Source organism: Salmo salar, chromosome 01, assembly GCF_965601325.2.
Source record: "Salmo salar chromosome 01, fSalSal1, whole genome shotgun sequence".
Taxonomy (NCBI): domain Eukaryota; kingdom Metazoa; phylum Chordata; class Actinopteri; order Salmoniformes; family Salmonidae; genus Salmo; species Salmo salar.
Genome location: NC_138291.1, coordinates 169,618,813 through 169,631,889, shown reverse-complemented (window position 1 = coordinate 169,631,889; position 13,077 = coordinate 169,618,813). Strand labels below are relative to the sequence as shown.

The 13,077-nt window shown below is 45.4% G+C and overlaps 1 protein-coding gene across 2 annotated transcripts in view; it reads right to left on the bottom strand.

Moving 5' to 3' along the window:
* slc25a25b (solute carrier family 25 member 25b) overlaps positions 1-1,319 on the bottom strand; it is a 48,204-nt gene extending 46,885 nt beyond the window's left edge. Inside the window, exon 1 of one of the 2 annotated variants that reach the window (XM_014143088.3) lies at positions 420-1,319. In XM_014143088.3, coding sequence (XP_013998563.1) covers positions 420-791 — 372 coding nt within the window. In that variant the 5' untranslated portion in view covers positions 792-1,319. The remainder of the gene's footprint in view (positions 1-419) is intronic. The other variant, XM_014143092.3, reaches the window with a different exon arrangement.
* Between the last annotated feature and the right edge of the window lie 11,758 nt (positions 1,320-13,077).

Here is a 13,077-nt window from a genome sequence, read left to right as displayed (position 1 = left end):
TGCTCACGAGCCAAAATGGGTCCTTGAAAATTGTGCCCAAATGTGTACTGTCATCCATGTTTCGTCCTGAAATTTGCATAACATTTTACAAATAGGTAAGCGCTTAAGATCCCGGACTGCATCTGTATAAGAACAACTGAGTGGGAACCTACACAAATTGAAAATACAAATTTTCACAACATTCCATATTAGACACTAATTTTAAATCAAAGACATCTGTTATAGATAGGACTTTATGGGCTAGAAAACTCATATTTCCCACCAACTCAAAAATGTAAAAAACACTTAACCAGGGAGTCAACATAAAGTGTTTATCCTGACACAGTGCTAAATAGCATGCTTGAACTCACTGCTTTTCACCTACTCCTTCACAATAAGTTATTGACTTACTATAGCGAGATATGAACCCTCACACTTACCATAAGCTCGAGCTCAGTGCGATGAACCCCCAGTTTCTTGAGCCCAATGGACAGGTCGTTGACGCAGATGCCCCCATCACCATTCACGTCCAGGACTTGAAACAGCACTTTCAGTCTATGGTCCTGCTCGGGTCCACCACAAAGTTCGCATGGGTATGATGGCTCACAGGAGTCATCACAGGAACCTGTGATCTCTACTGACAACGGACGCTCCCGAGTTAGAGGTGAGGATGTGAAAGATGATGAGGATGCGCCCCCAGCACCCTCGAGCCCTCCACCGGGGTCAGAACCCATGTGGGCCTCCTCTGTTCGGCATTGACAAAAGACCCCGCTGAGCAAGGGTGACACAAAAGTCCCTTGCTGGTGCATCATACGGATGGAACCAATAATGTCAAACTACTACGATCAATGACGATATTTTACAATATCGAAGTGTGGTGACGTGTGGTAGCTTTGCTAGCTGTCTATTTTAGCCACCATGTCACGTGCGTTATAACCCCAAATTGTTAAGGATTGCTAAAGTAGTAGCTACAGACTAAACAGTAAAATGTTGTAGACTTTGCAATTTAACTTTCTTATTCCACTGTTATGCCTGTTTAGTCCAAAACGGTTGACTTATTATCTGCTAACTCAGTTGGTTTACTAGCGTTAGCTACTAACGTTAGCTACAGCTGAGAAATGAGGTGGATTAGAATGTAACGTTAGTCAATTTAGACAAGTTTCAGTGCCACGAAAATCCCTTCAGAGATACCTTCTACTGTTCGTGAAGAGGTCCACTTTCTTGTCTTGACTAAGGTCCCGGCGAAATCCTCCCGTTTGAATTGGCGGTCGGTTTGATAGTGATGACACAAAATAAACCGGTATCGTATGAGGGCTGTTCCTGCCACAAATTGGGCCAGTTCGTTTTGCATGGCCCGGTTCCCCGAGTTGGTGGTGAGTTTACCACTTGACCAATGGAATCACAGATAGAACCAGATATTTCACCGGATGTATAAATGTGACGCATCCGGTTGCTGTTTCCGCTCACTACCAAATATGGTGATGAGAGGAAGCCCAGTGGCCAGCAATGGGAGAAGATGGAGCGCGATGGATTTTGGCAGACATTCTGCTCATTTTCTCATTGATGAAACATTTGATCTCCATACTGTTTTCTGTTTCCAAAACTAGAATTTGTAACAAACAGAGTGGACTGTGTTTTGTAGATTTTCTAAAAATGGCGTTGTTTAGAAGGATTGCAAGGGCGAATTTAGTTATTGCACACGCGCACTTCACAGAGCAAGTTCCCTAATGGAAATATACAAATAAAATATTGAACCTTCATTTAACTAGGCAAGTCAGTTAAGAACACATTCTTATTTACAATGACGGCCTACCAAAAGGCAAAAGGCCTCCTGCGGGGACAGGAGCCTGGGATTAAAAATAAAAAATAAATACAATATAAATATAGGACAAAACATACATCACAACAAGAGAGACAACACAACACTACATAAAGAGAGACCTAAGACAACAACATAGCAAGGCAGCAACACATGACAACACAGCATGGTAGCAACACAACATAACAACAACATGGTAGCAACACAACATGGTAGCAGCATAAAACATGGTACAAACATTATTGGCACAGACAACAGCACAAAGGGCAAGAAGGTAGAGACAACAATACATCACACAAAGCAGCCACAACTGTCAGTAAGAGTGTCCATGATTGAGTATTTGAATGAAGAGATTGAGATAAAACTGTCCAGTTTGAGTGTTTGTTGCAGCTCGTTCCAGTCACTAGCTGCAGCGAACTGAAAAGAGGAGCAACCCAGGGATGTGTGTGCTTTGGGGACCTTTAACAGAATGTGACTGGCTGAACGGTGTTGTATGTATAGGATGAGGGCTGCAGTAGATATCTCAGATTGGGGGGAGTGAGGCCTAAGAGGGTTTTATAAATAAGCATCAACCAGTGGGTCTTGCGACGGGTATACAGAGATGACCAGTTTACAGAGGAGTATAGAGTGCAGTGATGTGTCCTATAAGGGGCATTGATGGCAAATCTGATGGCCGATTGGTAAAGAACATTAGCCGCTCAAGAGCACCCTTACCCTGCCGATCTATAAATGATGTCTCCGTAATCTAGCATGGGTAGGATGGTCATCTGAATCAGGGATAGTTTGGCAGCTGGGGTGAAAGAGAAGCGATTACGATGGAGGAAACCAAGTCTAGATTTAACTTTAGCCTGCAGCTTTGATATGTGCTGAGAGAAAGACCGTCTATCCATACTCCCAAGTACTTGTATGAGGTGACTACCTCAAGCTCTAAACCCTCAGAGGTAGTAATAACACCTGTGGGAAGAGGGGCGTTCTTCTTACCAAACCACATTACCTTTGTTTTGGAGGTGTTCAGAACAAGGTTAAGGGTAGAGAAAGCTTGTTGGACACCAACAAAGCTTTGTTGTAGAGCATTTAACGCAAAATCCGGGGAGGGGCCAGCTGAGTATAAGACTGTATCATCTGCATATAAATGGATGAGAGCTTCCTACCTGAGCTATGTTGTTGATGTAAATTGAGAAGAGCGTGGGGCCTAAGATTGAGCCTTGGTGTACTCCCTTGGTGACAGGCAGTGGCTGAGACAGCAGATTTTCTGACTTTATACACTGCACTCTTTGAGAGAGGTAGTTAGCAAACCAGGCCAAAGACCCCTCAGAGACACCAATACTCCTTAGCCGGCCCACAAGAATGGAATGGTCTACCGCATCAAAAGCTTTGGCCATGTCAATAAAAATAGCAGCACAATATTGCTTAGAATCAAGAGCAATGGTGACATCATTGAGGACCTTTAAGTTTGCAGTGACATCCATAACTGTGTCAGCCAAGAAATCTACTTTCCTACGCAATAAAAATCTGCGGTTTGCTGAAGACTTATCGAAAGCAGACAGAGAAAGGAGAGAGAAACTGTGGCCAGCTGTGGAAAAAGCAGGAAAAGAATGGAAAGCGTCTTACTTCATCGGAGGGCGCACTTTCATCAACGGATCCGAAATCAACCTTCCTCCTTGAGAACTGTCATAAGCTGTGCCTGGTGGTCAACATAGGCTACCTAGATAGCTACCTGTTAGGGGTGTGTACGGAGGTGAAGTCAGGTGCAGGAGATCAGAGTGTAGTAAACAGGCGCACTTTAATTCCGGTCCAAAAACGACAGCACATAAAAACATAAATGTGCCAAAAACACGGAACATAACAAAAGTATGGCGCCTGACAATATCCACATAACAATAAACAATTACACACAAAGACATGGAGGGGAACAGAGGACTAAATACATGCAGTGTGATTATGGATTGAAAACCAGGTGTGTATGGAACAAGACAAAACAAATGGACATATGAGAAATGGAGCGGCGATGGCTACAAAGCCGGTGACGTCGATCGCCGAACGCCGCCCGAACAAGGAGAGGACAGTGCCCCCCCATGACGCGCGGCTCCAGCGGCGCGCCGACACCAGCCTCGGGGACGACCCGGAGGGCGAGGTGCAGGGCGATCCGGCCGGCGACGGTGAAACTCCCGGGGTCCAAAACATCCGCAACCGGGACCCAGCACCTCTCCTCCGGACCGTATCCCTCCCACTCCACGAGGTACTGAAGGCCCCCTGCCCGACGCCTCGAATCCAGGATGGAACGAACGGAGTACGCCGGGGCACCCTCGATATCCAGAGGGGGCGGAGGGACCTCCCACACCTCAGATTCCTGGAGCGGACCAGCCACCACCGGCCTGAGGAGAGACACATGGAACAAGGGGTTAATACGGTAATCAGAGGGAAGCTGTAATCTGTACCACACCTCGTTCACCCTCCTCAGGACTTTGAATGGCCTCACAAACCGCGGACCCAGCTTCCGGGCAGGGCAGGCGGAGGGGCAGGTTTCGGGTCGAGAGCCAGACCCGGTCCCCCAGTGCGAACACCGGGGTCTCACTGCGGTGACGGTCCGCTCTGATCTTTTGGCGAAGCGTGGCTCGCTGGAGGTGAACATGGGCGGCCTCCCATGTCTCCTCCGCGCGCCTGAACCAGTCGTCCACCGCAGAAGCCTCGGTCTGACCCTGATTCCACGGCGCCAGAACCGGCTGGTACCCCAATACGCACTGAAAAGGGGGAAAGGTTAGTGGAGAAGTGGCGAAGCGAGTTCTGCGCCATCTCGGCCCAGGGCACGAACGACACCCACTCCCCTGGCCGGTCCTGGCAATAGGACCGCAGAAACCTGCCAACATCCTGGTTGACTCGGGGTGAAAACCCGAGGTAAGGCTGATCGAGACCCCCAGACGTTCCATGAACGCCTTCCAGACTCTTGACCTGAACTGGGGACCCCGATCAGACACTATATCCTCAGGCACCCCGTAGTGCCGGAAGACGTGAGTAAACAGGGCTTCCGCAGTCTGTAGGGCCGTAGGAAGACCGGGCAGAGGGAGGAGACAACAGGACTTAGAGAAACGATCCACAACGACCAGGATCGTAGTGTTTCCCTGTGAAAGAGGTATATTGGTAAAAAAATCCACAGACAGGTGTGACCAAGGTCGTTGTGAAACGGGTAAGGGGTGTATTTACTATTTATATAAATAATTTAGACAAAAATGTCCAAAATGTGCAACTTCATTTTTATGCTGATGATACTGTTATTTATTGTTGTGCCTCGTCTCTTACAAAAGCTTTCCAGAACTTGCAAACTGCTTTTTATACTGTTCAACATACCTTGTGTCAATTGAAGCTTATCCTCAATACTGACAAAACTAAACTAATGGTGTTTTCTAAAGCAAGAAATAGACCTCTGAACCTTTCACCTATTACTACCTGTCAGGGCAAGGAGATTGAGGTTGTAACCTCATATAAATATCTTGGAATTTTGATTGATGATGGCCTCTCTTTTAAAATGCATATTCAACGACTTACAAAAAAATTGAAGCTGAAATTGGGATTTTATTTTAGGAATAAGGCCTGTTTTTCTTTTGAAGCCAGAAGAAGGCTAGTATCAGCTACATTTATGCCTTTACTAGACTATGGGGATATTTTATATATGAATGCTTCCGCTCAGTGTTTGAGATCAATTGACACCCTTTACCATGGCACTTTGAGATTTATTTTAAACTGCAAACCCTTACGCACTACTGCACTTTGTATACCAGGGTTGGCTGGCCTTCTCTAGTCACTCGTAGGCTCAGTCACTGGTATACTTTTATTTACAAAGCCATTTTGGGTTTACTACCTTTTTATTTGGGCATTTTTATTGTTCAGAAATGTGGTGGGTACTCTCTTCGTTCGCTGGACTTTATCCTGCTAACTGTTCCAAATGTCCGAACTGAATTTGGTAAAAGGGCTTTTATGTACTCTGCGCCATCGTCTTGGAATGCCTTACAAAATACTTTTAAACTGGAAGAACTTGTCCCGATTGGTATTTTTAAATCACTGATGAATGATCTTGAGACTGATTCCCTGACCTGTCAATGTTTTTAATTTGCTGTTTTTGATTTTGTTATACTCTTGTGAATTCTATGGTTTTTACTAGATTACTTGTAGTTTTTCATGTTGTTTGTCTGTAATTTTTTAAATGGCTTGGTGCTGCCTGTCTTGGCCAGGACGCTCTTGAAAAAGAGGTTTTAAATCTCAATGAGCCCTTCCTGGTTAAATAAAGGTGAAATAAATAAAAATGTAAAAAAATCTGTTGGGAAGAGATACAATGACTCTGTTGGTGGGCCAAGGTGGGCCATGTTCTTTACCCGTTTTGTGTTTACCCTGTGCTACAGACCAGGTTCACAGAATACGAAGGCAGACGCACTGTCCCGGCTGTATGACACAGAGGAGCAGCCCATGGATCAGACTCCCATACTCCAGGCCTCTTGCCTGGTAGCACCGGTCATGTGGGAGCTGGACGCGGACATTGAGCAGGCGTTGCGTACAGAGCCTGCTCCCCTCCAGTGTCCTGTCGGGCGTATGTATGTTCCGTCTGCTGTCCGTGACCAATTGATCTATTGGGCCCACACGTCACCCTCCTCTGGTCATCCGGGGATCGGTCGGACGGTGCGCTGTCTGACTGGGAAGTACTGGACGTGAGGGTTTATGTTTCCTCCTGCTCGGTGTCTGCCCAGTGTAAGGCTCCGAGACACCTGCCCAGAGGTAAGCTATTTATTTTTATTTAACCTTTATTTAACCAGGTAGGCAAGTTGAGAACAAGTTCTTATTTACAATTGCAACCTGGCCAAGATAAAGCAAAGCAGTTTCACACATACAACAACACAGAGTTACACATGGAGTAAAACAAACATACAGTGAATAATACAGTAGAAAAATAAGTCTATATACAATGTGAGCAAATGAGGTGAGATAAGGGAGGTAAAGGCAAAAAAGGCCATGGTGGCAAAGTAAATACAATATAGCAAGTAAAACACTGGAATGGTAGATTTGTAGTGGAAGAAAGTGCAAAGTAGAAATAGAAATAATGGGGTGCAAAGGAGCAAAATAAATGAATAAATACAGTAGGGGAAGAGGTAGTTGTTTGGGCTAAATTATAGATGGGCTATGTACAGGTGCAGTGATCTGTGAGCTGCTCTGACAGCTGGTGCTTAAAGCTAGTGAGGGAGATAAGTGTTTCCAGTTTCAGAGATATTTGTAGTTCGTTCCAGTCATTGGCAGCAGAGAACTGGAAGGAGAGATGGCCAAAGGGAGAGGGAGAGATATACCAGAGAGATATACCTGCTGGAGCGCGTGCCACAGGTGGGTGCTACTATGGTGACCAGTGAGCTGAGATAAGGGGGGACTTTACATTTACATTACATTACATTTAAGTCATTTAGCAGACGCTCTTATCCAGAGCGACTTACAAAATGGTGCATTCACCTTATGATATCCAGTGGAACAACCACTTTACAATAGTGCATCTAAATCTTTTAAGGGGGGGTGGGGGGGGGGTTAGAAGGATTACTTTATCCTATCCTAGGTATTCCTTAAAGAGGTGGGGTTTCAGGTGTCTCCGGAAGGTGGTGATTGACTCCGCTGTCCTGGCGTCGTGAGGGAGCTTGTTCCACCATTGGGGTGCCAGAGCAGCGAACAGTTTTGACTGGGCTGAGCGGGAACTGTGCTTCCTCAGAGGTAGGGGGGCCAGCAGGCCAGTGGTGGATGAACGCAGTGCCCTTGTTTGGGTGTAGGGCCTGATCAGAGCCTGAAGGTATGGAGGTGCCGTTCCCTTCACAGCTCCGTAGGCAATCACCATGGTCTTGTAACGGATGCGAGCTTCAACTGGAAGCCAGTGGAGAGAGCGGAGGAGCGGGGTGACGTGAGAGAACTTGGGAAGGTTGAACACCAGACGGGCTGCGGCGTTCTGGATGAGTTGTAGGGGTTTAATGGCACAGGCAGGGAGCCCAGCCAACAGCGAGTTGCAGTAATCCAGACGGGAGATGACAAGTGCCTGGATTAGGACCTGCGCCGCTTCCTGTGTGAGGCAGGGTCGTACTCTGCGAATGTTGTAGAGCATGAACCTTCAGGATCGGGTCACCGCCTTGATGTTAGTGGAGAACGACAGGGTGTTGTCCAGGATCACGCCAAGGTTCTTAGCACTCTGGGAGGAGGACACAAGGGAGTTGTCAACCGTGATGGCGAGGTCATGGAAGGGGCAGTCCTTCCCCGGGAGGAAGAGCAGCTCCGTCTTGCCGAGGTTCAGCTTGAGCTGGTGATCCGTCATCCACACTGATATGTCTGACAGACATGCAGAGATGCGATTCGCCGCCTGGTTATCAGAAGGGGGAAAGGAGAAGATTAATTGTGTGTCGTCTGCATAGCAATGATAGGAGAGACCATGTGAGGATATGACAGAGCCAAGTGACTTGGTGTATAGCGAGAATAGGAGAGGGCCTAGAACAGAGCCCTGGGGGACACCAGTGGTGAGAGCGCATGGTGCGGAGACAGATTCTCGCCACGCCACCTGGTAGGAGCGACCTGTCAGGTAGGATGCAATCCAAGCGTGGGCCGCGCCGGAGATGCCCAACTCGGAGAGGGTGGAGAGGAGGATCTGATGGTTCACAGTATCAAAGGCAGCAGATAGGTCTAGAAGGATGAGAGCAGAGGAGAGAGAGTTAGCTTTAGCAGTGCGGAGAGCCTCCGTGACACAGAGAAGAGCAGTCTCAGTTGAATGCCCAGTCTTGAAACCTGACTGATTAGGATCAAGAAGGTCATTCTGAGAGAGATAGCAGGAGAGCTGGCCAAGGACGGCACGTTCAAGAGTTTTGGAGAGAAAAGAAAGAAGGGATACTGGTCTGTAGTTGTTGACATCGGAGGGATCGAGTGTAGGTTTTTTCAGAAGGGGTGCAACTCTCGCTCTCTTGAAGACGGAAGGGACGTACCTGCAAGGTCTTGTAGATGACCTGGAGCCAGTGGGTTTGGCGACGAGTATGAAGCGAGGGCCAGCCAACGAGAGCGTACAGGTCGCAGTGGTGGGTAGTATATGGGGCTTAGGTGACAAAACGGATGGCACTGTGATAGACTGCATCCAGTTTATTGAGTAGGGTATTGGAGGCTATTTTGTAAATGACATCGCCGAAGTCGAGGATCGGTAGGATGGTCAGTTTTACGAGGGTATGTTTGGCAGCATGAGTGAAGGATGCTTTGTTGCGAAATAGGAAGCCAATTCTAGATTTAACTTTAGATTGGAGATGTTTGATGTGAGTCTGGAAGGAGAGTTTACAGTCTAACCAGACACCTAGGTATTTGTAGTTGTCCACATATTCTAGGTCAGAACCGTCCAGAGTAGTGATGCTGGATGGGCGGGCAGGTGCAGGCAGCGATCGGTTGAAGAGCATGCATTTAGTTTTACTTGTATTTAAGAGCAGTTGGAGGCCACGGAAGGAGAGTTGTATGGCATTGAAGCTCGTCTGGAGGGTTGTTAACACAGTGTCCAAAGAAGGGCCAGAAGTATACAGAATGGTGTCGTCTGCGTAGAGGTTGATCAGAGACTCACCAGCAGCAAGAGCGACATCATTGATGTATACAGAGAAAAGAGTTGGCCCAAGAATTGAACCCTGTGGCACCCCCATAGAGACTGCCAGAGGCCCGGACAACAGGCCATCCGATTTGACACATTGAACTCTATCAGAGAAGTAGTTGGTGAACCAGGCGAGGCAGTCATTTGAGAAACCAAGGCTGTTGAGTCTGCCGATGAGGATGTGGTGATTGACACAGTCGAAAGCCTTGGCCAGGTCAATGAATACGGCAGCACAGTATTGTTTCTTATCAATGGCGGTTACGATATCGTTTAGGACTTTGAGCGTGGCTGAGGTGCACCCATGACCAGTTCTGAAACCAGATTGCATAGCGGAGAAGGTGCGGTGGGATTCGAAATGGTCGGTAATCTGTTTGTTGACTTGGCTTTCGAAGACCTTAGAAAGGCAGTGTAGGATAGATATAGGTCTGTAGCAGTTTGGGTCAAGAGTGTCCCCCCCTTTGAAGAGGGGGGTGACCGCAGCTGCTTTCCAATTTTTGGGAATCTCAGACGACACGAAAGAGAGGTTGAACAGGCTAGTAATAGGGGTTGCAACAATTCCGGCAGATAATTTTAGAAAGAAAGGGTCCAGATTGTCTAGCCCGGCTGATTTGTAGGGGTCCATATTTTGCAGCTCTTTCAGAACATCAGCTGACTGGATTTGGGAGAAGGAGAAATGGAGAAGGCTTGGGCGAGTAGCTGTGGTGGGTGCAGTGCTGTTGACCGCGGTAGGGGTAGCCAGGTGGAAAGCAAGGCCAGCCGTAGAAAAATGCTTATTGAAATTCTCAATTATAGTGGATTTATCGGTGGTGACAGAGTTTCCTATCCTCAGTGCAGTGGGCAGCTGGGAGGAGGTGTTCTTATTCTCCATGGACTTTACAGTGTCCCAGAACTTTTTTGAGTTTGTGTTGCAGGAAGCAAATTTCTGCTTGAAAAAGCTAGCCTTTTCTAACTGCCTGTGTATATTGGTTTCTAACTTCCCTGAAAAGTTGCATATCATGGGGGCTGTTCGATGCTAATGCAGAACGCCACAGAATGTTTTTGTGTTGGTTAAGGGTCTGGAGAGAACCAAGGGCTATATCTGTTCCTGGTTCTAAATTTCCTGAATGGGGCATGCTTATTTAAGATGGTGAGGAAGGCATTTAAAAAAAATAACCAGGCATCCTCTTCTGACGGGATGAGGTCAATATCCTTCCAGGATACCCAGGCCAGGTCGATTAGAAAGGCTTGCTCGCTGAAGTGTTTCAGGGAGCGTTTGACAGTGATGAGTGGAGGTCGTTTGACCACTGGCTAATTACGAATGCAGGCAATGAGGCAGTGATCGCTGAGATCTTGGTTGAAAACAGCAGAGGTGTATTTAGAGGGCAAGTTGGTTAGGATGATATCTATGAGGGTGCCCGTATTTACCGCTTTGGGGTGGTACCTGGTAGGTTCATTGATAATTTGTGTGAGATTGAGGGAGGGCATCAAGCTTAGATTGTAGGATGGCTGGGGTGTTAAGCATGTCCCAGTTCATGTCACCTAGCAGCACGAGCTCTGAAGATAGATGGGGGCAATCAGTTCACATATGGTGTCCAGAGCACAGCTGGGGGCAGAGGCTGGTCTATAGCAGGCGGCAATGGTGAGATTAAGTGAGATTAACTAGACATAACCTGGAGTTAAGGACTGGAATGCATGCCAGCCCTCCCGACTTCTCATGTTTTATAACCAATGGAGCAGACAGTCTTTCCACTGTCTGATGTCCAGAAGCTGAACGGACCAAAATCTTTTCTCCATTTATTCTTACTCCTTCAGGAGTGTCCTAAAATATGTCCTAAATACTTAACTTAAGTCTACCATAAATAAAACGTATTCTTACTAACTTTATAATCTTTTTCAATTAAAAAAATATGATAATACTATAATATCAATTTTACCGCCTTGTTGTTGTTAAATTTCACACAAAAAATAATCCATATATAACAACAGCTAACTACCTAAGGGAAAATAAAATTTAGCTAGGTAATGTATAAAAAATACTACTACTGGTCAAAAGATAAAATACAATTTCAAATAACATAATCAGATCCAAACAACTACTCTGAAAAACTCCACAAAGAAAAATTATTGTACCCTTGTGGTCATAGGAAAATAGACTTAAGGAGGCCTACCCTTAGTCAAAGGCTATGCCCTTTTTTTCTTCTCATTGGTTCAAATTACAAATATGTCTAAGAACTTTAAACTCCATCATAATTATTAATTACACAAATTACCTTAAAATCAGTATTACAGATGACCTTAACCTCTTGGGGCTAGGTGGGACGCTAGCGTGCCACCCGTGGTGCACTCCATCAACAGCAGGTGCATTTCAAGAGCGGCAAATTTGAATCCAAATAAATGTCAAAATTCAAATTTTTCAAAAATACAACTATTTTACACCATTTGAAAGATAAACATCTCCTTAATCTAACCACGTTTTACAATTTCAAAAAGGTTTTACGGCGAAAGCATAAATTTAGAGTATGTTAGGACAGTACATTTACAAGAGTTGTGTGTAATGTTTTGTCAAGTCAAAGACAGGGTCACCAAAACCATAAAACCAGCTAAAATGATGCACTAACCTTTTACAATCTCCATCAGATGACACTCCTAGGACATTATGTTAGACAATGCATTTTTAGTTCTATCAAGTTCATATTTATATCCAAAAACAGCGTTTTACTATGGCATTGATGTTGAGGAAATCGTTTCCCTCCAATAACCGGCAGTCAAGTCAGCGTCACAAATTAAATAATTAAAATTAGAAAACATTGGTAAAATATTATATTGTCATTTAAAGAATTATAGATTTACATCTCTTGAACGCAATCAACTTGCCAGATTTAAAAATAACCTTACTGGGAAATCACACTTTGCAATAATCTGAGCACTGCGCCCAGAAAAATACGCGTTGCGATACAGACTAGACGTCATGTTGGGGAGATCTAAAATCGAAAATACTATGTAAATAATCCATTACCTTTGATTCTCTTCATCAGATGTCACTTCCAGGTATCACAGGTCCATAACGAATGTAGTTTTGTTCAAAAAAGCTCATCATTTATGTCCAAAAATCTCCGTCTCGTTAGCACATGATGTAAGCCAGCCGGACTTCTCGTCATGAACGAGGGGAAAAAATATATTTCCGTTCGTTCAAACATGTCAAACGTTGTATAGCATAAATCATTAGGGCCTTTTTTAACCAGAACATGAATAATATTCAAGGTGGACGAATGCATACTCTTTTATAACGTATTGGAACGAGGGTACCCAACATGAACTCGCGCGCCAGGTGTCTAATGGGACATCATCGTTCCATGGCTCTTGTTCGGTCAGATCTCCCTCCAGAAGACTCAAAACACTTTGTAAAGGCTGGTGACATCTAGTGGAAGCAATAGGAAGTGCCAAAATATTCCTAAACCCCTGTGTTTTTCAATGGGATAGGTTTAAAGTCAATACAACACATCAGGTATTCACTTCCTGTCAGAAAATGTCTCAGGGTTTTGCCTGCCAAATGAGTTCTGTTATACTCACAGACACCATTCAAACAGTTTTGGAAACTTTAGAGTGTTTTCTATCCATATATAATAAGTATATGCATATTCTAGTTACTGGGTAGGATTAGTAACCAGATTAAATCGGG